The sequence below is a fragment of the Muscardinus avellanarius genome (genome assembly GCF_963383645.1).
Source record: "Muscardinus avellanarius genome assembly, chromosome: 13".
NCBI lineage: Eukaryota > Metazoa > Chordata > Mammalia > Rodentia > Gliridae > Muscardinus > Muscardinus avellanarius.
Window position 1 is genome coordinate 60,683,280 of NC_137799.1, and position 27,659 is coordinate 60,710,938.

General features: G+C 35.8%; 1 protein-coding gene across 1 annotated transcript in view; it reads right to left on the reverse strand.

Moving 5' to 3' along the window:
* LURAP1L (leucine rich adaptor protein 1 like) overlaps positions 1–25,879 on the reverse strand; it is a gene marked incomplete at both ends in the record, with an annotated part of 46,909 nt that extends 21,030 nt beyond the window's left edge. The window contains one exon of the mRNA XM_080709107.1: positions 25,586–25,879. Within this exon, the coding sequence (XP_080565233.1) occupies positions 25,586–25,879 (294 nt within the window). The remainder of the gene's footprint in view (positions 1–25,585) is intronic.
* Positions 25,880–27,659: the final 1,780 nt, after the last annotated feature.

Here is a 27,659-nt window from a genome sequence, read left to right on the forward strand (position 1 = left end):
TAAATAATCTACTGATCTAGTATATAAGCTGGGCGTATATTCAGCATTCAGGAAGCTGAGACAGGAGGATCATGGTTGACAGCCCACCTTAGCTACTTAGTGAGGCCCTTTGCAACTCTGTTTCAAAGTGAAGAATTAAAAAAAAATAGGTCTAGAGTATAGCTAAAAGGTAAAATTTCCCTGGATTCCATTCCCAGTACCACAGAAATAAATAAAATAAATAGATAAATAGAGATCTAGTATACAGCATAAGGACTATAGTTAATATTGTATTAAGTAATTTGATGGGACTGTTTCAAAATAAAAAGCAAAATAGAGCTGAGAGTATAGCTCAGTGGTTCAAATGTCCCTGGGTTCAATCTTCATTATCACATACATAAAATTTTTGCATGTCCTTGATAGTATTTTGCTCTGAAGAATACATGCATACATTGAACAATTGGAATCGATAAGTTCATAAGTGATAATTTATATGCAACAATGAAAATATTGCCTAGAGCCGGGCGTGGTGGCACATGCTTGTAATCCCAGCATTAGGGAGGCTGAGACCAGAGGATCGTGGTTCACGGACAGCCTCAGCTACTTAGTGAGGCTCTCTGCAACTCAGTGAGACCCAATTTCAAAATAAAGAATAAAAAATAGTGCAGGGGTTGTAGCTTGGAGGTTGAATGCCCCCTGTGTTTCCTCCGCAGACCCGCAAAAAAAAAAAAAAAAAAAAAAGAAAAAAAAGAAAGAAAGAAAAAAGAAAAAAGAAAACATCGCCTAGAGATAAGCATAATAATTGCAAATTTCTAGTGCTAAAAGAAGCTATGATTAATGATGGAGTCCGACTATCACATTTAATGGAATATATGGACACCCAAGATTGATGACTTCCCCAAATGTTATAGTCACTTAGTGCTAGAAATAAGACTAATTCCTCAGTCTTCTGATTCCAAACTGATATTTCTCTAATAATAAAAAACTAAAAATTTTATTATGGTAAGATTTTTGTAGTACTAATGTTAATATTTTTCAACACTATCTGATGACAGTTTAGGATTGGATTAAAATTAATATCTTTTTAAAGAAAGAAACAATTGTACAACATGGATTAACCAGTGACTGGCATGAGCACGCATGCATGAATCAACCCTATTATTTTTATGTCATGTACACTGAGACACAGACTTAAATATTTTACAAGCAAGAATCATTCTTAACATTTAACTAATAAAGAAATGATATCTGAAGATGTTACTGTTAGCCAAAGATATGCACTGATTAAAAAACGGTGGCTGAAATACAAATAGATTTCTGATTTTTATTCTTATTTTTTAATATTCCTTATATTAGAAAATTACTGCTGACAAATTAAATGGTTTGCAAATAGCTGTTCTAGCACTCCAAATTACCATAGATTTTATGTTAATTTATCACTTTTGGCTTTGAAGGGTCACATAAAAGGATGATAAAAGCAGATGTCTGGCATATGGCAACAGATGGGTCACTACATTTAAGAAAAACTACTGGGAATAGCATAACTCAATTTTCTCAATTTCTATCAAAAAGGTAAAAAGGATAGAGAAGTCTAGGCAATGCAAACTTAATTGGGTCCTAATTTCCCCGTTTTTAAGTGTCCTGTTAAAATACTGGATTTACAGTTTGCTAGTATATTTCCTGTCAGAGTGTCATTCATAGCCTGGTAGAAAAATTCAGAAACAAAAATCAAAGACCTGTATGTAGGATCCTCTACTATCACTGGCAAATATAACCACTGGTGGCAAGAATTATTGAAGCAGATGGTACATGATGAATTCATCGGGACATGTCCAGACACCAGACTTCTAATACCAGATTTTATTATTCTTCCTCATATGATGCCCTTTCCTAACATTACACGGAACATTTCACCTATGAAACATTCATAATTGTATATTATTATTACACACACCTTTTACTGAAAATTAGAAATAAGAATGATGCTTAAGTTAAAGCTTTAAGTCAAAATCCATAAAACGCTGCAGGGATATCTTTTTTTTCCCCCAGAGATATCTTAAGATGGGATGCTGGACCTCAGACCTAGCACACATTTTTAAGGACTATTACATTATTATTTGGAGGTGTTTCTATAAATGAAATGCATAAAATCATGAGACAAAAGTGAAAAGAAAAAGTATATATATTTACATGTATGTCAAACTAATAGCTCAATTTTATTCAATATAACTGTCATAAATTTAGCAAGGTGATACCAAATTACATGCTTTCCTTAGTTATGAATTTTCTAAATACAGTTCTACTTTGGTTGATTTGATTACTCTCTCTAGGAAGGTATATATAACTCTTAAATAAAGCATTATAGAACTTGCTATATGAAAACAAAACTCAAAAGCTTTCCCTGAGTTATAGTATAAAAAAGATAATCAACCGGGCCTGGTGGCGCATGCTTGTAATCCCAGCATTGGGAAGGCTGAGACCTGAGTGAGGATTGTGGTTCGTGGACAGCCTCAGGTACTTAGTGAGGCCCTTTGCAACTCAGTGAGACCTGGTTTCAAATAAAGAATTAAAAAAAAATTAGGCCTTGGGGTATAGCTCAGAAGTAGAATGCCCCTGGGTTCATCCCAGTACCGAAAAAAATAAAAGACAAAGTTATAACAACAAAAACTTAATATTTAGCACAAACCATCACCAGTATTTGAAATGATTTGAATTAAAATCCTATTGGATATAGCTTAAAAAATATTATCTGTGCTGTACCTAAATTCCTCTTATACTGAACCTGTTTTTTCTTCTGTAGTGTCTACCCCCTGATTCAGAAACAGATGTTTTACAAACAACTAAAACTTGACATTCATATTTCCTAACATTTTGTATCTGTTACTTTATTTGATTCCCATTGCTGCTCATCAATAAGAGCAGCAGCATCTTTTTAGGCTGGTTTGGCAACTCTAGTTCACTCCTCAGGAAATAAGGTAAGGAGCAGCTAGAGGTGATGTACTAAATTCTGGAAAATAAGTGCAGCTCTCCCAACTAAAGCCCTCTGGTTGATGGGAGAAATAGAAGAGATCTGGCAGCAGTGTGTTTCAGAGATAGTGAAGGTTTATGTCATTGATAAGATATGCTGTTTTGACTTTTTCTTTATTGTTTCTGTTTTGTAATTTCACATAGGAAATTTGAACTAACCCAAGTTGGCTTCCCGAGTGACAGTAAAGAATGCAAATAATAACAATAGTCTAAGTAATAATAGCCAGTCATTAATAAAGCTTTAATAAAGCTGTAGTGGAAGACTTGAGGACAAATATTTTGCTATACTTTCTTTAATGCAATCTTAATAGAACCCCTAAATGCAGGGGGATATTATTATATTCAAACTGCAATTTAGAGAAATTCAAGCTACTAGGAAATGATGGAGCCATGATTCAGGCCTTGATACACCTGCTCTGAAGCCCATATGTCCCCCTGCTTCCTTGCCTTCATGTAAGAGCTTAGAAAACACAGCATTCACCCACTCATTAAAAAAAAAAAAAAAACTACTAGAGCTTTAAGTCTGGCAAAAGAAAGATAAATAAAAAATTGGAAAATCATATTGTAAAATAAATATTTTTTCCTTAGAAAAATTATGAAAATAATCTGAAATGTGAGAGAGATACAGTAACATATAAGAAACAAGATAAATATACAATCTTAGCAAAATATATATAAAATAGGATATTATTATGGCAATGCAACTTCATTGTAGCAAAATCACATAGGAAAAATTTATAATTCAATGTCAATCAGAAGGGTAGGCTTTATACAAAGTAAGATCTAGTTACAAAGTATAATTTGACAATGTAAAAAAATTATGGAAGAAAAACACTTAAATAAAATATAAAGGTATAATAGCCTCTGGGCAGTGAAGTCATGGTTTTTGTTCCCTCTTTTATTAAATCTTATGTACTTTCTCAATATTTATCAAAAATTTTATTGTCTTAATGAGAAAATATTTTTAATTGATACAAATTTTAAAAATAAGAGATTTTTATCAATGGGTAATCATACATAAGTGTCATTTGGTTGTCTAAAACATTTACTTTCTTTGTTGTTTAGAAAATTTCAACATAATAATAAAGGCAACTTTAATTTATTGACATCATATTGTGAAATCATAAAATCTGCTTAATAATGAAATTATATCTGGTAGGGATAAAACAAACATTTTTGAAATATTTATATCATAAGCAAGCTTAATGTTCTTACTCTCATTCTATTCTTGTTTCAAAAGCATTTTTGTCATTTTTTTTATTTTACTGCGTGTTTTCATTCCTCAGTAATCAACAGTATGCTTTCTTGTTTATGACTAGTTCAAAAGTACAACATCATTTAAGGATACTATAATAGAAAACACATGAAAATTATTTGGTTCTCAAGAGAAGAATTATATGAAAAAGCAAAAGAGTAAGTTTACTAAAACATAACACATGTAATACAACTTTCATTAGATAACTTCCCTAAATAAAAAATGCAATTGATCATTACTATTAAACCATATTCAAACTTCTAAGCTTGGCATTCAATATTCTCTATTAAATAGAATTATTTTACCTTTTTAATTTTTGTGTGTGTGTGTGTGTGTGTGTGTGTGTGTGTGTGTGTGTGTGCGCAGTACTGGGGATGCCATCCAGGAGCATTCTACCTTTGAGCGACACCCTCAACCCTATTTTTTATTCTTTATTTTGAAACAGGGTCTCACTGAGCTTCAAAGGTCCTCAATAATAAGCTGAGGCTGGCCTCGAACCAAGATTCTCCTGTCTCAGCCTCCCAAATGCTGGGGTTACAAGCGTGCACCACCACGCTCAGCTCCTTTTCGATCTTGTTTTCATTAACTTCAACATAACCATCCCATCTATCTCAATCATTCTTGCTGCAGTTTCCTAGTATCATTATCCCCAAGTTTGCTCAAGCTATTTAAGCAAGGTATCCTTCTTTCTAACCACTTCTAACTGCTATGCTTATCTATAATCATTTTGTCAAAGAGCTAATCTATAAAATTAAGTAATTAATTTACTATTAATTTAGTTCTCCAATACTGAGCTCTTACACTCTGTTACATCCTAGATACAAAATAAATTGCACAAGGTTCTCACTATGAGAACTGATAGTCTGCTGAAGGATATAAAAAAGTAAAATAAAAATAAATAACCAAGCTAAATAAATGTAATCAGTATTTTGACCTGAGAGATAACAAGTAAACTATATAAAGTATGAAAAAATGGGATGGAAAGGAAAGCAAGGCCTGGACAAAAAGAATGACACAAACCCTAAGAGGCAGAGGGACTCAGGGCAAGTCAGAGAGACTGATGAGGCTCAGGGCAGAAGGCTAATGACTAGCTTCTATGCACGATATTATGTAAATGAATATGAACTAGATTCTTTCTTACAAAATTACATTTTATTATACATCATGGGACTTTTGAGATTAGAATTTTCAGTGCCACAGAGATTTAATTGTTTTAGTAGTAACCTCATGTCTACATTGATTAATTTGAGAGTAACCTGAAATCCTTGTCTTCAAATTTCTCTGTATGCTTTCTGAGGCACATCACAGAAGTGGGATATTATTGATGCTTAAAAAAAATGTGATGTAGCCGGGCATGGTGGTGCATGCTTGTAATCACTGAGTTTGGGAGGCTGAGACAGGAGAATCAATGTTCGTGGACGGCCTCAGCTACTTAGGCCCTTTGCAACTCACTGAGACCCTGTTTCAAAATAAAGAATTAAAAAGCCAGGGGTGGTGGCGTATGCTTGTAATTCCAACATTTTGGAGGCTGAGACAGGAGGATCATGGTTTTGCAGACAGCCTCAGCTACTTAGTTGAGGCCCTTGCAACTCTTTCAAAATAAAGAATAAAAAAATAGGCCTGGGAGTCTCTCAGAGGTAAAATGCCCCTGAGTTCCAGCCCTGGTACCACAATAAGTAAATAAGTAAGTAAGTAAGTAAATAAAAATATAAACAAAGAACTTTAAAAAAATAGGGCTGGGGGTGTACCTGGGAGGTAGAATGCCCCTGGGTTCCATCCCCAACACCGTAAAACAAACAAACAAACAAAAATATGTGATGTATTCATCTGATACCTGTTACAGAAACATTTCTAGAAGCAGGGATTGGGAACAATGTCCAAAATAGATATTTATATAGTTAAATAGTATGCAGCTGAGAGTTTCCATCTGTTTCTGTGGTCAAACAAGAAATGAGTATTTGGAAATATGTATATTTACTATACATTCACATTAGCAGTATTTAACTGGAACAAACAAGATATTTGGCTGGGGTAAAATTAATTTAACATTTTAAGCCATCCAGTTGGAGAAGCCCTTGTTAGACTCATTCTCAAGTGTATAAATGAACTTGAAACTCTTATCATATACTTAAGCCATTTTATTTGTCCTTGGAAAAGTCAGTGTACTTGAATAGTTCAATTTTTGTTTACAAAAGACTATTGGGAAATTTTTATGTAGAGAATAAGTTTTCAAGCTATTTAATCTTACTGACACAAAATCAGCTCAATGATGTTTTAAAGAAAAAGGTTACAGTACATTCCTCCTTAAGGATTGGGTGAAATCCAAATAGAATCAATTTGTCTGAAGATTGAATGCAAACAAAAATGACCCCACACTTAATGCTATGAAATTGCTGAGCACTCCTAATAATGATGCTTGGACTTTTGGAATTAAAGTGCAAATGGAAATGTGCTTCCCCTATTTATATTGTTCGCTCCATGATACCTGGAACAACCAGCTCAGGAAGTGGGAGAGCTTGCCTCATCTTTATCTGCTGTGAAATCTCTCAATCTCTGTATCTCCATTTCCAGTTCAGTAATGTAAGCATTTGATATTACTCCTTGAAGACTTAATTAATGGTTAGTGATTTTAAATAAAAGACAGCTACAGACTCTAACAGTAATTGTTTCAACCCACTTGCTTATTAATGCCAGTGAAGTAAAATGGTTGTGTTATGATTATTTAAGAGCATGAGACACAGAAAGCAGCGACCATTTGTGGGTTCAGTATTTTTAAAAGTACTGAATATTAACAACCATTTTCTGAACTCATTAAATAAATAAAAGTGTTTGTGCTGGCATGCTCTTCAAAGCATGTTGGTTTTCCATGCGCTGTGTTAGAACTATCATCCACTAAAGAGATTCCTTTGAGCTATGACTAAAAAGAATGACATTTGAGGTAAGTTTTTGACTCTCTTGAATATAGTACATGATGTTCATTAAGATTTTCTCAGAATTTCTAATCTTGTATGTGTAGAAGCATATATAATATTTCAATTTTCATAGAGTGAAAACAGTCAATTGCTTCATTGAATAAATTTCCCCCTAATAATGAAACTAGTGTCTTAAAATTCTACTTACAAAAATAAAGTAGTATCTTATAATCCTACTTATAAAAACAACATTGTTGGAAAGAAGGATGATATAAAACCACTGCCATTGAGTAAATAAACAAATAAAAAATGGTTGATAGAAAACACAATTTAAATCAGCCTACTTCTATGTCAAAGACATAAATAATAAATAGGTATATTATTGATAAGAATTAACTCAATTAAGTAACAACCTAAATCAATATGGATAGTTAAGAAAAGAGCTCTGTTTTACATTCAGCACACTGGTAGGGAACACAGAAATAATTTTCCTGTGGCATCAGATTACCCCAAATTAAGATACATATTAGTAGATGTTCTGGTGACTTTATAATTTCCTAGGCTACCAAAGGATGATGCTTGGAGAAAGGGAGATGAGGCAGAATGAGAGAAATTTCAAAATTCACTTCTAAGTCCTTATTTAAGTTTGATTCCTTTTAAGACAACATGTAAGATGGGTCAATGAGCAGAAATTCAACATTTGCCAAAACTGTCCTTGTTGTATTCAAGTTCATTTTTTCCCGTTGGCAAAAACACACATATACAGAAGGCCATAAATCTCTTAATTATACTGACTTTCCTCTCACATATTTATCCTGTCACTCCCAAGCTATTTAGAAATTGCTAAATAAGGAATAATTGAAACAAGAACTGAATGCAGGCAAACAGAAAAAGCAAATTTTAAGAGTGAAGAAATAAGTTAAAAGTTAAAAAGTAAAAATATCATCGTTAAAAATTCAGTTAAAAATCAATTTCATTTTTCAGGTTTGTCAGGACCATAGTTCCTGGCAAACATTAATCATAGCCAGATTTAAAATAAAATAAGTGAATAGTTTTCAAGAGCTAATCCATATATGGAATTTATTATCAAATATAATCCCCAAAGGGTGTTTAAATTAAAAACAATTTTAATATAGTTTATGGTTATAGTAGAGCTTGATTCACTAGTTCTTTGGCCAAACAACTATAGAATCAAATAAAATATATCATTAATGACATATTGAGCTGATACTACATTCTAAAAAATTTATGCTACAAACATTGTGTTCAAATATATATTGCAATTGTTATATTCATTTTCTAATGGTGATCTTATAATTTTTGGACTGAGGATAGACGATGTAAGTGAAAGTGCGTTATAAGCTTTGAAAAATATGTACAATGCAAAATCATGACTTTTCAGAGTATTTCTGAGATAAAAGTGTTAACAGATCGTTTATTATTCCAGAGTTCTTTTTCTTATTTCTTCAACTAACAAAACCAACTCTTGGAATACTTGCTTTGTTTAAATATTGCAAAGCAATAGTGTTGTGACTTCATCCAATAGCTGAATTACATTTGCTGAATTACATGTGTGGAACCAAATCTTCCAGTGAGTTCATATGAATCAGAAGCTCTAGGTGAAAAGGTGACTTTATCAACACAGAGTTTTTGGCATCCAGCAAGGAAGAAAGTGAGGAGCTGAGGACATGTTCTTCCCACTGGCCCTATTACATTTCAAGTAGACTCACTTGTGTTATCTAACTGAATGCAGGCCTCCTGTTTCTGTGAGGTAGCCACTGGCAGTGCTCTACTGACAAATTTTCTTTTGGGTCTGAACTCAGAGGGGAAAAAATATGTAAATTATTAATACTGACATTAACTGTGTGACAATGTACACAGGAAGGAATACAGAGTTTAAGACCCATAATTATTCTTCCTTGGGGAAAGGGAAATGCTTATTGAAATATTTAGAGGCAAAATGATATCATGTATTCAGTTTTTAAAGCATTTGAAGATTGTTTAAGAAAAGTAGTGTAGTGAGTCAGGCGTGGTGGCGCATGCTTGTAATCCCAGCATTTGGGAGGCTGAGACCGGAGGATCCGGGTTCAAAGACAGCCTCACCTATCTAGGCCCTTTGCAACTCAGTGAGACCCAGTTTCAAAATAAAGGAAAAAAAAATAGGGCAGGGGGTGTAGCTTGGAGGTCGAATGCCCCTGGGCTTCATCCCTGACCCATCAAAAAAAATTAAAAAGTAGTGTAGTTTGTGTGTGTGTGTGTGTGTGTGTGTGTGTGTGTGTGTGTGTGTGTGTAAAGATAGAAAAATGGGGGAGAGAATAAGAAAGGCATATGTAAAATATAGGAGGAACCCAGGTCAGGGTTGTGTAATGAGTTTTCAGCTTCTTCTTGCAAATTTTATGTATAATCAGATAAATAAATTATTATGTATAATCAGATAAATCATAATAAATAAATTTTAAAATTTCTGCCCTCTGTTTGGAATTTTTCCCACAGATGATGTAAATAAAAAAGGCTGAGATTAAGAAGAGTAAAATCCCATGCCACAGAGCTTCTTGAAAGCTGGTATGACTAGTGTCTTTGGAAAAGTGAGTACTTAAGGAGATTATTTAAATACAAAGAAAAAAATATCTAGAAGGAACACAAGCATACAGTTGATGGATGTGTAGCAAGACTAGAATATTTGGTAGACATTTTTATTCTTTTGGTTTTTTTTTGTGTGTGTGTGGTATTGGGGTTTCTGGAAACCCTTCTACCTCCGGGCTACACTCCCAGACCTATTTTTATGTTTTTTTTTTTTTTTGAAACAGGGTCTCTTAAGCCAGTGCTAATGGCTTCGAACCAGCACGAACCTCCTGTCTCCACCTCCCAAGCATGGGGATTATAAGCATGCACCACCACGCCCGGTCATTTTTATTCTTTCTAATCTAGTCCTATTAAAATGTACTTTAAAAGTGGATTGGTACATTGAAAATTCTACCAATTTTAGAATCCTATGATAAACACTCAAGAAACATAGTCTACCCCGTTATATATGCTTAGTTTACCCATATGGGCATTATTTATGTGATGCTTACTATAAATTTGCAACCTGTTTCAAACACCTCAGATACAATGTGTCCAAGTTGCATTGCACTCATAAATTTCCAGTTTTATACTAAGTGTTGTGTCAAAGGTAGTCCAAAAATTCATGGCCTCATGCTACCCAGGTACTATGTTAGGCTCTCAAATGAAATTATTTATTTTCAGATAAAATCATATAGATTGTTCCATATATATAGTACATAGTACTACATATTCTGTTTTTTCTTTAACTTCTTTCAAAATCTCATTCCAGACAAAATAGGACAGCAAAACTTCAACATCTCATCTACGTATAATCTTTGTGCACTTACAAGTGAAGAGAAACCAGTACTTTTGATTTCTATGCCCTGCCAACACTGCTAGTAGCAATGGTTCCTGAGATCAGCAGTATCTCACAAATAGAACAGGCCGTATAACCAAAAAGAATGTCTACTGCACTATTTCAAAGCATGTAGAAAAGTTATTTTTTTAAGTTAATAGTCACAATAACTGGCAGCAGAAAGATATTCATGTCTTTCTTTAACCAAGAGACTAAGTTCCTAGTGCACGACTGAGCTTGGCTAGGGAGAGGCAAAGGAAGCAATGGGTCCTTTGTTCCTCTCCAAAAAAGGAAATGTTGCCAGTTGACTCCTAACACAAAAATCGGAACTGAGATTACGGTATATCTTAATTCACACATTATACAAATATTTAGTCCTTAAATAAATGGCCAGGCTTTAAGGAAGTACATATAAGCATTGATTAGTCACAGACCCTGGCATTAATGTGATTATATTGCAGGAGAAAAAGATAGTGAGTGATATTACTAACCAAGCTGGAATATGGAACCTAAAATTTGACAAGAGAGAAAAGGGACAAATGCAGCCATGTTTATAGGATTTGGTCAGACTTTGTCTACGAAGATCTTTAGTCCCAGAGACTTATAAATATCTTTCAAACAATAACACACTTTAACTGCAGAGACATTTTTGCCAATGCAGAGTATTTAGTCAGCCAATAACTCATTAAGTTTTATTATGTGACTAAAATGACTGATCCAAGTGATAAAATTAAGGTATACATTGTGGCTCCTTGAGCATTATTTTATTATAATACAATTTTATCATCATATTTTAAAATTGAAGTAGACTGAAGTATGGCTTTAGATTCTTGCCCATAATTCCTGTTTAATCCTAAAAAAGGGTATTTGTCTGCTGTGGTATTAACTATTTCTAATCTTTGTTTCTGATTTTTGTAATAACCAATATTCTCTTTTTATTTATTTATTTATTTATTTATTTATTTATTCTTGTGGTACTGGGGTGGAACCCAGAGGCTTTCTACCTCCGGGCTATACTCCCAGACCTATTTTTATATTTTATTTGGAAACAGGGTCTCACTAAGTTGCTGAAAGCCTACTAAGTAGCTGAGGCTGGCTTCGAACCTATGCGATCCTCCTGTCTCAACCTCCCAAGCGAGGGGATTACAAGCGTGCACCACCATGCCCGGCTCATAACTAATATTCTCTTTAAAAACCTATTTGAATGTGTGTGTGTGTGTGTGTGTGTGTGTGTGTGTGTGTGTGTATGTGTGTGTTGTACTGGGGAGTGAACCCAGAGGCATTCTACCTTCGAGGTATACCTTTAATCTGATTTTACTTCTTATTAGGAAACAGTGTCTCTCTAGGTGGATGAAAGTCTCACTACATGCTTACTCTGTCCTCAAACCTGCATCCCCCTTTTTCAGCCTCCCCAGTACTGGGATTACAGGTGTGCACCACCACACTTGGCCTATTTGAACATTTATTTGAGTCCCATTATTTTTATTTGCCATGCCTTGCAAGAAGCATACGGTTTTCATAAATTTCTATGACAAGCCAGTAGAATAATTAGTAAATATCTGATAGTAGTTGTCACTTTTATCACCTTTGTATGGAGGATCTGTTCAGATTCAGCACTAGCTGTTATAGTCCACTACAACTCAAATTCTGATGGATGCCGTGATTATTAATTCACTTTTCCCCAGAGAGAGGGTTGATGTGGCCAGTTCTTCATTGGGCATTAATTATTCTAGGCATTTTTCTGTGCAAGGATCCTTAATATCAAACTTGGTGACTCAGATGCAGTATGTGCAACAAAATAAGTTATTTACATATTTCCACACACCCTTCTAAGAATAAAAAAGAGAAAAGAAAGCAAAAGCCAGCAAAAATTCTAGTCTTATCTTTTTAGTAAGAGTCAAAGAATTAAACTACTAATTAAATGAGAAGGGTAAAGGCACAGACAATTATTAATAGTAAGCACAGATACTTACTATATAACAGGTAGAATCCCAGCTACTTTATATACATCAATCTCATTTTTAAGTTACATGCTTCAAGGCATATAACTAGTAAAAGAGAAGGTGGTGGGTTCCATCAATTCAGTTTTACTTTATTTTAAAGCCTACACCCTAATTTTGTAGTTTTAAAAATTATCTTTATTAATTTATCTACCTATAGTTATTCATAACAAAATATACTTAGTTCAGAGAATCTGGACAAAATAAAAGAGCTCAACAGAAAAATAGGTGTTACCTATAGCCCTACCATCTCATGATATCATTGTTAATATTATAAAGCATTTCATTCCAGGATTTTGTTCCATGCATGCATACATTTATAACCAGTTTCTCTACTATATAAATAATGTTCCAACATAGTTTATATATATATATTTTTTTTTTACATGATATTCACAAACTTAACTACTTGCCACTTTTGATCATTAAAATTATTCATTTTTAAATCATACACAATTTCTAATGCACACATTAGCTGCATTATTATTTCTTTAGAAAAATTTCTATCGTATTACTGTCCACAGAATTGGTAGGCCAAGGAGTATCACTTTTCTTTTTTAAAAATGAAGCAACAACTTAATCTTTAAATCTTCAGCAAGGTAGGTAAGTGATTACTTCTCTCCATTTTGGTCATGTAGGACATTGCCATTCTCTTTTTATTTTGTAAGATAGATCTAAAAGTCTTTTGTTTTAGTTATATACATAAAAACCATGAGATACACAGTAAGCTTTTTTTGTTTTTTTCATCTTATGTCTGATAGAATTTCCACCTTAAATTAGGAATTCAGGGCTTGTAGGCACACATGGATGGTAAGTTTTTTGTTTTGTTTTGTTTTCCCTACATGGTGAAAGATGATTGTGTTTGTCTTCATTAATTAGTTATTTTTTGTTATTACTTTGTTGTTATTGTTGTTGTTATTAATGGGGATCGAACCTGTGGGCATTCTACCTCTGAGTCACATTTCCAGTGTGATTTTATGTCTTATTTGGAAACATGGTCTCACTAAGTTACAGAAGCCTCACTGAGTTGCTGAAGTTGGCCAAAAACCTGCCATCTTCCTGTCTCAGGCCCCCAAGTAGTGGGATTATAAGCATGTACTACTACTCCTGCCTGGAGTTTTTTCTTTCTAAATAACTAGACTGGATATTTAATACATACAATGGATAGAGGAGTCTGGTCATGCAGTGGTCTACCATGGGAATAGGTGAATTTCCCAGACACTGAAGACATTCAAGCAAAGGGCAGTGAAGAAATGGTCTAGATGACCACTAAGGTCTCTCCCCACTGCTGGTTTCTGTAATGATGATGCTCTTTTCTATTTCTGGAGATAATTGATTCTGTGTCTTTCTCTCATTAACAACAATGCTTTTTTTATACAATGCATCTCTGTGAATACTGCTTTTTACCAATAATCTACTCAAAGTCACAGCACTTAAGGTTGTGATTTGAAGCAGTGTGAATAATTATATAATATCTATATTAGAAATAAAATAATTAACAGCAAAGTATTTACTAAGGCTAGGAAAGTAGGTTCATCATGGGTTCATAAGAGTCTCAATTGTAAAACAATATATACAAGCCAGGCGTGGTGGCACATGCTTGTAATCCCAGCCTTTAGGAGTCTGAGACAGGATGATTGAGGTTCACAGACAGGTTCAGCTACTTAGTGAGTCCCTCTGCAACTTAGTGAGACCCTGTTTTAAAATAAAGGATAAAAAAATAGGGCTGAGAGTATAGTTTGGTGGTAGAATGTCCCTGGGTTCCCTCACCAGTACTGAAAAGAAAAACTATATATACAAGCATACATAGACAATTCTATGGCTAAAATTATAGCTACAGGTAGAGAAAAACTATGCATTGCTATTTATGTTCATAAACTAGTATTCATAGTAGTTATGTCTAGGGAATAGAAATTAGGAAAAGGTTATGTGGGAAGCTTATTTTCCACTTTAGATCCTTTTATACTGCTTGTATGTTTAAGCAAGAGTATGTATGTATCATTTTAGTAAAAAATTGTAAATTTTATGAAATTCTTAAAAACATGTAGAAATAGATTTACACCAATAAAAAGTTCATAGTAGCTATTTATGCTTAAATTATAAGTCAGAATATTTTAGGTGGTTTCCTCAATGTAGTTACCTTGAAAGTTGAACTTTATTACCTGGAGGGGCCAACCTCCTTCTCAATGTTGTTCTCAAGTTTTGTTTGGTTGGCACTTCCTAAACAGTAAGTTGATATAAGAAAACTATCAAATATCTTTTGCCAAAATATATCAGAAAATAAATTGGAACAACATCCTTCACTAGTGATCCCCAAGTTGTAACAGACTTATCCCATTGTTTGGGATGCTGATGTGAAAACATTTACATTATAAATTGGGCGCTTTCAGGGTGGAATGGCCATATAATAGGCAAACTATGGAACCAATGTAGGTGTCCATCAACAGATGAATGAATTATAAAATTATGAAAAATATACACAATAGAAATCTACTCAGCAATAAAGAAGAACAAAATTATGTCATTCATAAGAAGATAGAAAGACCTAAAGAACACGGTTAAGTGAGATTAGCCAAGCACAGAAAGAAAAGGGATATATGTTGTCTCTAATATGCTCAAATTAGAGAGTATTTGGGATACCAGAGAGACTTCAGATAATGGAGGAGATGTAGAACCAGGGAAGAAGAACAGGGGAGGAAGAAGGGCGAGGTTAATCAACAGAATGCTCTCTTTGACTATGTGTATACATGTGAATATAACATTGTCAACCTGGATACTTGGTGTTGGGAGGGAGGGAAATGTGGAGGCATTTCCTCAACCTTCTTTCTATTACATGGGTTCTAGCTGAACCAACTTTTAGGATGATGTCTAATCTCTAGAAGCATAATCTATTTGTTATCATCCCAAATTAAAAATTAACATCCTCCTGGGGGCCATTTTGCCTTCTCCATGTGACAATGTATCACCTGATGTTACAGTAACCTTTGATTCAATTTTAGAGGATTTGTGAATACTATAATTATCAAACAACAATAAAAACAACTCTGGATGAATAAAACAAATCTATTCTAATTTAAAAGCTTTTAATTATTTTTATTAAGTAATATATTTATGTTTCTTATGATTTCTATGGACAAAAATCTACATTCTAGAAAGAATTATGTATGTTTGGATAATCAATAAAAAGTGAAAGAATTATATTTTCCTTATAATTAGTAACTAGTTATGGTTTTCAGGGGAGAAATGACAGAATGAAATAAACTCTGACTAGATAAAAATTTCATAAACTATCAAGAATCTTTCTATATTCCCTAACATATCTTCACACCAACCCCATAAGTAGATGAGGAGTGGGAATTAAATGACATAATATATGAAGTTATTTAGAAAGCTAACTGACCTGCTGTACTCATTAAAAAACCTGGCAGTTAATATAATAAAATATTATTATGCAAATTAGGATAAATTAAATCCAAACACACCAACATACATAAATGCCTATGAGCAAATATATTCAGGCAAAGACATGGAAAAAGACCTCAGAGGATTCACAGCAAACTGACGGAAGCAGTTTTCTTTAGGGTTATACCATAAGATGAGAGTCTCTCAGGGAATGAAAATACTACCAATGAGAAGCTTTTGGAACTTTTTGCCATTAAGATCTCCATACATACTTCCTCCTGCTCCTCGCAAAAACTTCCCAGCTCTGACCAGTTCAAAGCCTGGACTTTCAAAGTACAGCTCAATAGTGTTCATGACTTAGGTGAAGTAGACTTTTGTTTTGTTATTTTTATATATATGTATATCTATATCTGTCTATCTATATATGTGTTCGTGTGTATATATATATGTCTCTGTTCAGGAGAGTTTTACAATGAGAAACTACTTATTTAATTTTTATAAGAAAACATTATTTTAAAAACAATACCCAAGAAATCTACTGGTAGTTGTGGAATGAGATTATTATAAAAATGTTCATTCATAAAAAATGAGCATACCATATAATAATATATAATACATATATAATTATATATAATAATGTGGATCCCTCATGAAGCTCAGCATACAGTGGTTCTTATTTGAAAGAATGGCTGGAAATCAAATGCCCTCTACTTATACTTTATCAAGTTACTTAACCTCTGTAAGCCATAGTTTTTTTATATATTAAATGAACATAAAAATAGCTATCATACACATCCATTTGTAGAATTTAGCTCCTTAAAATAAACGATGAATTACTCGAGAGTCCATGGCTAAGACTTTTGAAATTTATGTCTGAAAATATAATGTTGCTTTTCCTTGTGAGTTCTATAAATGCAGTTTACATTGTGCACAGTTTTGAAATGTCCTTCAAGTATACACCCAAAAAGTCACAACATAGTTCTGGGCAAACTGTTTCAGAGAAACATGAAAATCAAGCTCCTGTTGGAAGAACAGAAATTTTAAAATATTGCTCAAAAGATGACATAAGAATTCTCATTTTTTTGTGTTTCTTCTATGAAGTTATTTAAGTTCCAAATTTTATCCTAGAGAGTTTCTCAAGGAACTAAAATGCATGGAAGCTCCTGAAAGTCCTAAGTCATGAACACTATTGTGCTCCACTCTTGTTCTCCAAGCTTTGAATTGGTCAGGGCTTGGGGACTTTTGCTAGGAGTGAAAGGAAGTATTCATGGAGATCTTAGTGGCAAAAAGGAAAGAGTACAATTACTGGAAACCAACTAGCTTTTGGCTATGTTCATCCAAATCTTAAGTGTTTTCAAATCAGGGACTATATTTACTACTTGTTCCTCTGAGGAGAGTTTATGTCAACAAGCATACAGTGTGGAATGTTTAATGTTTTAAAATTTTAGAAAAGAGCAAATACATACATTTGATTCCATTTAATTCTGGGTTCGAACATGACAGTCAAAGAATTATAATAGTGATGATAGCTGAAAAGTGATTGAATAGGCGTGGTCCCAAAGCTCAGATCTCAGTCTGGTGTGATGGCCCACACCTATAATCCCAGTACATGGGAGGCTGAGACAGAAAGATGCCAGGTGCAAGGCCAGCCTCAGCAGTTTAGTGAGACTCTCAGAAAACTAGCAAAACTCTCTTTCAATAAAAAATCAAAAGGGCTGGAGGTGTATCTTAGAATTCCTGGGGTTCAATCACCAGTAAATAAATACTCAGATTTCAATTTCAACCTACCGCATCCTCTTATTATCTTAAACATTAATTTCAATAAAACATAAGGCTTCATCTACAGAATTGTTCTGAAAATTACACTTCATTATTATAAGGCATCAGTAGGAAAGGACATGATGTTTATCTAACAGAGTTTAAAAAGTTTCAGTAGGATAACACATATATACAGTGTTTAATAGAGTGTTTTATATGCACAAAGATATCACTAAAAGTAAACAAATAGTAGTCTGAATTCCTCAGACTTCCTGAGCTACTTGACATAAAGACCAATAGTTTATTATATACTACAATAATCAGCGGCATGCTTAGTACATGGTATGTTTTTAATAAAGGCTAAGTCTAAAACAAAAGTCAACTGCACTGAAGTTGGGAAAGGCCGCACATATCTCTCTTTTACTTTTGCAGAGAAACATGGTCTCAACAGAGGATCTGCGGACATGGGGTGCTGCAATAGTAACTCTGGTAGGTACCTAGAATGTCATCAATCCCAAAGGTACATTGACTATCTAGGGCTATTTTTACAAGACCAAAAGAAGAGTCATGTCATCAACATAATGGCCGTTTTTTACACCATTTTCACTATTTTTGAAAGTACATGTAAGAGTTTTTTTTCTTTTATTATTTCTTTGAATTCAAGAGATGTTTTCATTCTGAGTCCTAGAGCAGTTATAGAACTCGCTCAATGCCACACACTAGCCAGTAAAGAGTAGGATGAGAGTCATAGAGAGGTGGACTGGCCCTTCCATCCAGGGTAGATGGACTAAAATATTTTTACAGACTGAGACCCCTGGCAGGCAGCAAACCCTGTTAATTTGTAACCTAACCTGCATTAGGAGCCCCAGTTTGTCTGGCTCCAAAGCCTGTGAAGATTCCATCCAGCTAGAGGCTTCTCATTTTAGTAGTAAAGGAATAGCCTTGAAAGAAACAGCATAAAGCTAAATTCTCAGGGACCCCAGAGACTTCTGACATGAATCCCAGTTTCAGAAGTAATGTCTTCAAAAAATGAGTCTAGATATAGAAACAAGGATTTATAATGTAACCCATCAATACAGTGGCAAGCAAAATGCATTTTTGTATTATAACAGAAGAAAATATCATCAGTGTAAAAATTCACACGTAATTTACCTTTTTGAATAGTTTGGGTGGTGGAACTTGAATGGAAGATAATCCTTACACTGCACTGATCATTCCAATATACATTCCTAGGTATAGGGTAGGACTCCTTGGGTTTGGGCAATATCATCCAATTAAACATAAATTATCTAAATTATATCTATGAGTTTGTAAAAGAGTGACAAGACTGCCTTTGTCTGCTCTGTTGTCCATCTGTGAGCACTGATTAAGAAAACTCTGTTTCAACAAGATATGTTTGAGGCCGGGCCTGGTGGTGCACACTTGTAATCCCAGCATTCGGGAGGATGAGACAGGACGATTTGGGTTCAAAGACAGCCTCAGCTACTTAGTGAGGCCCTTTGCAACTCAATGAGACCCTGTTTCAAAATAAAGAATAAAAATAGGGCTAGGGGTATAGCTGGGAGGTAGAATGCCCTGGGTTCCATCCCTAGTACCATGCACACACACACACACACACACACACACACACACACACACACAAATATGTTTGTTAGATTAAATAGGTGTGTTAACATTTCATGGGCAAAATGACAGAAGCTGCTGTTTAGATTTCCTCATTTCCATGATGTCTTTATCCCTAATAGTAAGCCCTTAATTTGCATAATAACCAGCACTCTTTATTCATCCTACAAGGCACATTTCCTGTGAGATATTTCCTCAGCTCTATCTTTTTGTCTCAACACTTATATCTGATCCTCACTATGGCATCAGGAACCTGCTGACCTGTTAGTTTGTAATCTTTCTCTGGCCAAATTATATTTCCATTTTATTTTTCAGGTATCTTGCAGGCTCATCAAGCAAAATCCCTTCCACTTTCAAGTTTCTACCTCAGGGTATGCATATGATACAAATCTCCTAACCTACTTTGAAGCACGTTCAAAGCAATGTGAAGCTAATTTAATGAAATAATTATCTTTTTAAGGAATTTTATTTTTTTTTACTACAAAGTAAACAACCAAGAATTTCAAACAAGGGGAAACATGGAAAAGATCCAGAAGAAAATGTGTCAAAAATCAAGTATAAATCCACCATTTTTAAGAATTTCTACACTTTGATGTTCTTTTATTACATTTGTGTATTTTTTCCTGAATGTATGGGTGTGTCTGAGTCTAGTCCTGGGTAGTTAGAAATTTTTATTCATTCATTTATTTATTTATTACAGTACTGAGGATGGAATCCAGGGGCATCCTACCTCCAAGCGACACACCCGACCCTATTTTTTTTATTCTTTATTATGAAACAGGGTCTTACTGAATTACAAAGGGCCTCACTAAGTAGCTGAGGCTGTTCACAAAACCATGATCCTCCTGTCTCAGCCTCCCAAATGCTGGATTAAAAATGTGTGCCACCACAGCTGGTAAAAATTTTATTTGAATAAGAGGTAAGCCAGACGTACACTTGTAATCCCAGTACTTGGGAGACTGAGACGGGAGGATCTCAGGCTCATGGCCACCCTCAGCTACTTAGTGAGGCCTACACAGTTTAGTGAGACCCTGTTTCAAAATAAAGAATAAAAAATTAGGGCTGGGGTGTAGCTCAGAGGTAGAATGCCCCTGGATTCCATTCTTAGTACCACTAAAACAAATCAATAAATAAAAATAAAAAATAAGCAATCAGTTAAGATATTTGACTATGATAAATAAGTAGCTTGTATTTTATTATCCTTTACTATTACTTAGCTGCTGTACAAACTATTGCCCCAAATATAGAATTCAGGGCACAGAATTTTCAAACCGATTTTCCTAATGGCACCACAGTATCAAAGATTGGTAAACCACCTGTATACTGAACTGATTGGGATCCAGAGTGTGAGATCAACAAGTAGCGTATACCCTACTCCAAATCATATTGATTTTTTTAATAGTAATTCTCTATGTAGGCAAATTTGGAAGGTTACATTAGACTCTAATTTCAATATCTTTTCTTTAGTTTTGACTTCATAATGTTAAGCATTTCAGACTTCTTCCAGAGTAAATTGCTGAAAATAATTTCCATGTTCAAACTAGAATGATATATGTTAAAATTGCACTAAAACATTTTGAACATATTATAAAAGAAGATCCCTCTGCAACTAAGTGAAACCCTGTTTAGCTCAGAGGTAAATGTCTCTGGGTTCAATCCCCAGTGCCACTAAATAAATAAATAAATAAATAAATAAATAAATAAATAAATAACAAAAATAAAATAAAAAGATACAATATACAATTTACTGTTAGATGCCAAAACAGGCTTTGATAGAGATTACATTTATTCAGAAAAGGGTTTAGATAGTATAAGATATTCTAAAACAGTAGAATTTAATAATCACATTTAAAGTATCATTCTTAAGACAGTTTTTCAAAATGAATCTTTGCCATGACTTTGTTCCATACAATGGAACAAACCCCATAAACATAGGATCTCTCAAGACTGACTTTTTAAAGTCACCACTTTGTTCTCCAATGCCAGAGGTAGGCTTGGCATACAGTAAGAACTTCATAACTACTTGTTAACTATTGAATGAATCTGTATCTAAACCTCTGGCCACCCCTCCTGATGGCTCACTTTTGTGGGCCCCTTAGCATCATGTGGGGTACTGAGATGTTACAGACGGACAAGAGCTATACTGTATCTTTAGGAGAAATAACTAGAATATTTTGGCCTGGAAAGAGTCACAGTACATGCAGTCAGATGATGAGTCCAAGTTGTTGTTCCATTCACTCATGAGCTATGTGACCTAGGTCTGCTTTCTCAACCAGTCTCTAAGCCACAATGATCTCATTTGAAAAAATGTGGATTAAAATGCCTCTTCTTTTCTAGCTTAACCTTAGGCCCAAATAATATGATAGTGAAATGTTCCATGAACTGAACAGTAGCCAATAAACATTATTTGGACAGACTTTGTGTGAGAGGCCCAACACCTATTTCCAATTTCATAGTATCTCCTCTTTGCTTATTTTGCTGTCAAATTTCCTCATCTCTAAATCGAAAATAAAAACACTTTGCCCTGGGAATATTTGTTCCCTCCCTAAAACATCCTGGAAGTTATTTTGAATTGGCCTATTGTGTCATAAATACACCTGCAAATTTTCTTTTCCATTATTTCCCCTCCAACACCTTTTATTATATTTGGCACTATTTGTGTTGTTAATAAAGGCTTCAGAATTAAGGAGTCTGGCCACAGACATGTCTGTAATCCCATTAATTGGGGAGGATGAGACAGGAGGAATGCAGGTTTGAAGCCAGCTTCAGTAACTAAACAAGACACTCAGCAACTTAGCAAGACCCTGTTTCAAAATAAAATAGGGCAGAGGATATAGAAACAGAACATCCCTCAATTCAATTCCCAGTATCACACACACACACACACACACACACACACACACACACACACACACTTAAAAAGTCTGGCCATATAACAATTTTAGAAGTTTTTCCTTCTATAATCTTTTCAATTTACCTGTTTTATATTCATTTCACAGATTTCTAAGAACAGTGACTTTTTAAATTTTTTTTTTTTTTTTTTTTTTGCGGTACTGGGGATAGAACTCAGGGACTTAGGGACATTGTATCTCAGAGCTACACCCCCAGCCTTATGTTTTATTATTTTTATTTTTGAAACAGGGTCTCATTGAGTTGCAAAGGGCCTCACTAAATAGCTGAGGCTATCTCTGAATCACGATCCTCCTGTCTCAGCCTCCCAAATGCTGGGATTACAAGTGTGTGCCACCATACCCAGCTTATAATGTTTCCAGACAAGAAAGAGTTAGGAAAAATATCCATAGAAATATAAAAGGAAATGTGAGACAATGATAAAATCACGTGTATGTAAAGATTCTTAAGTATTGAAGACTAACTCCCTGCAAGTATATATACCATACTGTTTCATTGGTATATACATCCATTCCAATAGGGAAAAAAGAGACTTAATTCCTGGACATCACTAAAAAGGTTTGTCCACAATTGAGGTATTATTTTTTAGAAAGGAATTCTAAGCACAGTCCCAAAGCATAATTTCGGACCATCCAAAAGAACAACCTATGAACAACTCAAAATAATGAGCACGAGATGTGGGATCATCCATAATTCCAAGGAAATTAACCCAGCACTCATGGTATAAGACAGAAAAGAATATGAAATTGTAATTAAGAGGTTGTAGCTCAACCCTACCTAGTACCCTAACTTGGGGAAGTAAAGAATAGACAGGAAGAACTACAGAAGTGCACCTGTTCTATATCTATAACAAAACTGCCACCTCTACATAGAAACAAATATTGTTCTACAATTGTGCCAAAGGTGGGATTTTTAGCACCCACAAGCGTTGTGTAAAATGAGGGGAAATGGTCCTCTTGGCCAAGGAATATATCTATTTTCTCCATCTTTTAAACTTCCATACCAATGTTTGGAGAACTATTTATTGAACACCTTTATTAGAGTACAGAATTTGTCATAAAACATCTCTTGTGTGATAAATTATTCTGTCTATAGGTACTAATAATTTATTATTATTATTATTATTATTATTATTATTATTATTATTATTAGGTACTGCGGTTCCTGGAAGCCCTTCTACCTCCGGGCTTCACCCCCAGACCTATTTTTACATTTTCACTTTGGAAACAGGGTCTCCTAAGCCAGTGCGCGCCACTGGCTTCGAACCTGCGCGATCCTCCTGTCTCTGCCTCCCAAGCGCGGGGATTACAAGCGTGCGCCACCACGCCCAGCGGTACTAATAATTTAAATAGTAAATATAATGGCTAGTAAGTTTAACAATCTGTTGTTGTTATTGATATCTCTGTTTGCCTTATTTTAAAGCTTATTAAAAGCTGTGTGTGGTAGCACAAACTTATAATCCTAGTAATTGGGTGTAATTGAGAGGCGGAGACAGGAGGATTGTAGGTTCGAGATCAGCCTCAGAAATTTAATAAAATCCTATTTCAAATTAAAAAAAATAGGGGTGTAGACTGGAGGTAGAATACCCCTGGGTTTGATCCCCAGGACCAAAATGAATGAATGAATAAATAAATAAATAAACAAACCTCAAAAGCTCTGGTTTGAGGAAACAGATTTTTACAAAATCTGATTTTTTTTTGTAAAGAAAAATTAAGCTGACTTTTCTTTACCCTATAGAGTTCTTTAACACACTTACCTGAGCATACTACAAATAATAAAAGGCTTATGATGCAAAAGATTTGAGAGCCCTTAATAAGAAGCTCCTTGACTTTTGCATTTTGTATTTTCAGCACCCAGTTAATTACCAGGATATAGCAAATGTTTAATAAATACGTATTGAATGACTAATATGTATAACTTGTATATGTAATTGTATTGAAGCAGTGAAACACGAATACAATAATAAAGTCCTTTGCAGTGCACATGGCATATAAATATATACACACATACATTCACATATAAATACACATATAAACACATATTCACATATAGACTCATTTTCAACATGTGGTATAGTCCCAGGGGGAAGAAAATCGATACTTGAGAGATATTAAACACTAAAATCCTTAGAACTACCTTAAAGTTCTAAGGCAAGGCTTTTAGTGACATCCTAGTGTTCTAACAAGGCCAGGACCTCTGAAGATTGACTTTTTGCACTCATAGATTTGCCAAGATTTTTTTTATGCTTGGAATGTATTCCCTCCTGGGATTTTCCAGATACACAAAGAGAGGAGCCAGGGAAGCTTCTTTTTAGTGCAAATCCCCAAAAGGTCAGGTCATTTTTGTAGGAAATCCTTATCATCCCCTGGGTGACTGTTGAAACCTTTCTCGGCTCCACCTGGTTGAAAATACTGTGGATTTGTGGTCATTTTTTTCCTAAAGGATTTAGAAAGAGATCACTTCCTCCAAACAGCTCTTCACTGTAGAAAAAAAAAAAAAGAAATGAAGTCTACAGAGGTCAAATGACTGGCCCAAGAGCTCAAGGCAAGTAAACAAACATTTCAGTCTAAGCACATCTACAATAACACCCATTCTCAGATCTTATACCAGTCCCATAGTCCTATTCTTAGTCCACTGTATGCAAACAGCAGAGAAAACAATTATGGATGGAGGGCTGAGGGAGAAGGGTTGGAGATGGTCATTATCAAATCCCTGGGCTCGGAATCACCTGCTCTCCCAGATCAAAACAGTGAGAGGAGCTATTCATAAGCACACCAAGAACGAGTGGGCCACTGTTTACAGAACCAGCTGTGGAGAATCTGCTCCACAGTGGCCTTGAAACAGCTGCAGCTGCCGCATCCTGGGGGTGGAACGAGGGAGGCGGGGCGGTCCTGGTGGAAGAGTGAGCTGGAACCTGGCCGCGCCACCTCTCTGCACGGCGGGAAGCCTTTCTGCAGTAAGTGCATTGGACCGAGCCACCTTTTAAGCCATCGAAAGTGTAAACTGCACAGCAGGCCCCAGACGGGTGCTGTCACTGCGAACAGGCTGCAGGCTGCTGCCTGAGGGGCTGCGGCTGGCAGCTAAATAGATCTGTGCGCAGCGAGGCGGCGCTATCAGAAAGTACACAGAGTAGAGCAGTGTCTGCTGTCCTAGCAAACCGTGACCGAGCAAAGTCCGGGGTAAACCGGCGTCGCTGAAGCCTCCTGCAGACGCGCGCCCCCCTGCGCGCTGCTGAACCCGCATCTCCCACGCGCCCATCCTCCGACAGCCCCATCATTAGCCCCGGCCCCCACCCCCGCGGCTGGAGCATCGCACTCACCATCTCTTGCCTGAGGAGGCGAAGCTTGGCTTCCAGCCTCTCCAGGGCGCTGGAGTGGCTGCGTCTTGGGGAGCCAGAGGTTGGGGAGGACGAAGAGGAAGACGACAGGGAGGGAGGGAAGCTCCCGCAGCTGCTGCTGCTACTGCAGCCGCCGCCGCCGCCGCTCCCCCCGCAGGGGTCCCTGTCCCGGGGAGCCGGCTCCTCCCCACGGAGCGAGCGCACTAGGCTTTCGGGGACTTTGCGCCCCAGTTTCAGCTCCACGTCCCTGAGGTCTGGCAGCGGGCCGTCTTCCATGACTTTTCCAGAAAGGTGATAATGGAGCTAAAACGCGGCGGATGAGAGACCGCCAGGGCCTGGAAAGCGGCCGCGAGATCAGCGGCCCCCTCCCGGAGCCCGAGTCTATTCCCCAAGCTCCGAGGGCGCCGCCGGCTCCATAAGCCCGGGCGGTATTAGCCCTGAAATCAGCACAGGACGCGGCTGGCCAGTGCCACCCTTCGACCACTTACTAAGGTTATCCAGATCGCCTCCTTCTCTTCCTCTTTGGTCACCCTATTGCAGAGTTGAGTTAACTGATATTGCAGAGAGGGAGGAAAAGCAGGTACTGGAGCCCCAAAAGAAACGAGGTAAATGAAATCGGTTTTAGCTTTATGGGGTAAAATTTCACATTTTAAAACTGTCCTTTTGCATCCCTGCGCCTTTCACTGGCACGACGCGAAAGAAAATTAGGATGTGGCCACGCTCCCAGGTCGTTTCATTTTCCAGCCATATGTCTCCAAGCTTTCGGAATATCCTGGATGGTCAGAAATACTCTCTGGTCAGGGAAAGAGGAAGTCGGTCGGTGCTGTCTTTCTGTGGCATGGACGCATCAGAGAGCCGGAGATAGCTTAGCACGACTTCAACATCTTCCTTGATACAACAGGAATATTCTTCTTCCCATTTAGGCCGTTTGATCCAAGTCATTGTGTTCTTCTGAGCCTGGAAACTTTAAACTCCACTGGCAGGTGGACCAAATCAGGGCCAACCCTTGTACCGTATATCACAGACAAGAGGAGCAAGTGAAATTTCCCCACAATCCTGCTGCTTGGAGTGGAGTTTCATTATCTTGCTTAAGTTGAGAGAAACCTGTATTGGGGAATTAGATTTTCAGTTTTCCTGACTAAATCACCTGGAGGCTACAGTCTTTATTTTTTTTTTTTACATATTAGAGGCAGAAGAATGACTTAAAATTTGTTGTCACTGTTACTTCCTATTGCCCACCTTCCTAAAAACAAACTCACCTGGCTTTCAAAGCCTTTCCAAATAGTTGTACACCAATTAGAAGAATGAAGGGATTTAACCAAAAGCTCAAAGAAAATGACAACTGAAAATAGTTGTCTTATCTAAATTATAGTATATGACTTTAACCTAAAATGGACAATTAAATATCCAGAATAATTTATATGGGCATTGAGATAACAGCAGAATTTTAAAGGGGAAGGAGGTGTTGCTGAGATACTTTCACTCTAATTATGGTAAAAAAAAAAGTATTGAGCATAGCTAGTAAAAATAAACACAGTTTTTTTTTTTGATAATTTATCTGTAATGTCGCAACTACTTAGGGGAAACCTGAATTATACAGTGAGATACTCCTACCCAGTAAGTTACTATAAACTACAGAGATGATAGGGTCTGTTCAGCATTGAGTCTGTGATAATCTTAAGGATAGGAAACTATTTTCAATCCAGTAAACTATTTTTTGTGAGTATATTGAAATGTTTCAAAGTTTAGGCCCCTCTATGCCTGGGACAAATACATATTTGTGTTCTAGGTTTCCTCAGGGCTCCTATTCTGGAGAAGTGGCTCAGATTTCACACTTATAAGAACATAGGTAGGTACATCCCTAAGGTGGCTTTTTAGTCATAGTCTCCTCTGGAAAACCTTCTAAAAAGAGAAAACATCAGTCTCTGAATAAAATAGCTCATGTCAGGGAGAAAGCTGCTGAAATTCTCTTGTTAACATGCCAGGAATTTGTATGTTATTTTTCTTTCTCAACAAGAAATGAAAAAAAAAATAGTTAGGTGGCTCACTTCAAAGT